The sequence below is a fragment of the Olea europaea genome, unplaced genomic scaffold (genome assembly GCF_002742605.1).
Source record: "Olea europaea var. sylvestris unplaced genomic scaffold, O_europaea_v1 scaffold5702, whole genome shotgun sequence".
NCBI lineage: Eukaryota > Viridiplantae > Streptophyta > Magnoliopsida > Lamiales > Oleaceae > Olea > Olea europaea.
Window position 1 is genome coordinate 1 of NW_019264039.1, and position 1861 is coordinate 1861.

Consider the following 1861-nt stretch of genomic DNA (forward strand, 5'->3'; position numbering starts at 1 on the left):
GGGGGGGGGGGGGGGGGGGGGGGGGGGGGTAGGGTGGAAACCAAATTCCATGGAACATGTTGTCCATCAAACAAGACAAAATGGGTGGAAACCATGGAATTGGCTTGTATCAAACAGGCCCTAAATTCTGAAAAATGTTTCACTTCTTTTGGAACTCATAATTTATTACGTTAACGTGCATAATTCTCTCTTTTGACAGCGGATTGGCTAGTGCCAATATAGTTAAGGAACCTACATACCTGGATAGGTGGCCAGAAATTTGTCGAGATAATGGTAGCATTAATATTATCTAGAGACATCTCATGCTCCCGTAAATCAGCAGCTGCATTAAATTGGCAAATTCTAAACATTTAACTTAGGCAAATGTATAATCTGAATTCAGATCTCAGTAAAAAATGTGGGAAGAAAATACACTAGGTCTGCCTACAATCCTGAAAATCTAAAACAGAATGACTGCAAAAACCTGGTTGAGGTTGTTGCTTGATGGATGCTTTTATATTTGTATTGGTCCTTTTGGAATCAATTAGATCATTAAGCATTATTTCACATTTCTGCATGCTGCTCTCTCCAAAATGAATCTGCAATCGGGAACAGAACCCCAAACATGAAGGTATTTTAAGCTTAACAGATGGAAAGCAAAATGAATTCCAATCTGCAGAGAGACAGTCAGTGCTTTATGAAATACCTTGAGAAGTTCTAAAGTACGTATTTCTGAGTCAATATCATAATCCGATTTGTTCAGAAGTTTTTCAGCAAGCATTACACGATATTCATTAATAAGCTGATCCTTCGAGCCAATTATGCCAACAATCATACCAAGAATATCAACTTTCCTTCGATACCTACTACCCTTTAAGGGGTCTGCCTCTAATGGGTCAGGCTCCCAACTTAAGGGGTACATATCATTGGAAGAAAATATCAGAGCCAAAATTATGAAACCAAGAATTTATTATATTTTCTTATTATAAGATGCGAATTCATGATAAATCATTTCATTCAATCTATTATATAATGGTATATAGATTCAGCCTTCTCTTTTCCGGCACGTAAATACCTCTGTGCATTAATCCATGCTTGTTTGTCATCAGTGTTGACATCATCATCAAGGCCAAAGTTCTCTTGATTTTCTTCATCTCTATTTAATTCTTCAAGAAGACTATCTCCAGTGCTTCCTGGTCCACTAGGATTCCCCCCAGCTCCATCCGTAAGCATGGTAACAATGCATTTAATGGTATCTTTCCTCCCTCTCAAGTATTCCCTAATCGGTTCACCTACGGCTTCAAGGAACACTCCTGCAGGATCTATAGTTCGAAGGGCTTTGATAGTTGAAACATACTGGTGCAATATATCATTGGTGGAGGCACCAGCTGTAAGTAACCGATATCTTAATGAACTGATGAATGAATCAACAAGTTTTGAGTGCTGTCCGGTATACTCAAGACATTGTTTCAAGTCTTCGATAGCAGGAGAGCTGTAAAATTAAGAAGACAATTGACCGTTACGATCATGCATGCATCAATTACGCATGAGGCCGGAGGCCCCATATATTTGATTCTCTTAAATTAAAAGAAACCTGATGAAAACAATAATAGTGGATCTCCCAATTTCTTGAAAGTTATATGGCAGGTTCCTCAGGGACAAGGTGTTGCCTAGTTTTATCTTTAGTAAATTAGTTAGTATTTTATATTGTGTCCAGATTATTTGTGTTTTCTCTACTAAATTGGAGTCCTTTTCATGAATTCATTTATTCAAATCTATGTAGAAGTAGAATTTTCTCAACTGCTGAGTTGTGTAGTCTTTTTTGCCATTGCTCTAGTCAAATCAAGATACTCAGGAGTCCAGAAATATGGTGTGAACTTCT

The 1861-nt window shown here is 37.8% G+C and overlaps 1 protein-coding gene across 1 annotated transcript in view; it reads right to left on the reverse strand.

The window, feature by feature from the left end:
- Positions 1–142: 142 nt before the first annotated feature.
- LOC111389213 (anaphase-promoting complex subunit 2-like) overlaps positions 143–1861 on the reverse strand; it is a gene marked incomplete at its 5' end in the record, with an annotated part of 11856 nt that continues 10137 nt past the window's right edge. Inside the window, 4 exons of the mRNA XM_023014102.1 lie at positions 143–322; positions 464–578; positions 686–887; positions 1055–1471. Of these exons, the coding sequence (XP_022869870.1) occupies positions 171–322; positions 464–578; positions 686–887; positions 1055–1471 (886 nt within the window). The remainder of the gene's footprint in view (positions 323–463; positions 579–685; positions 888–1054; positions 1472–1861) is intronic.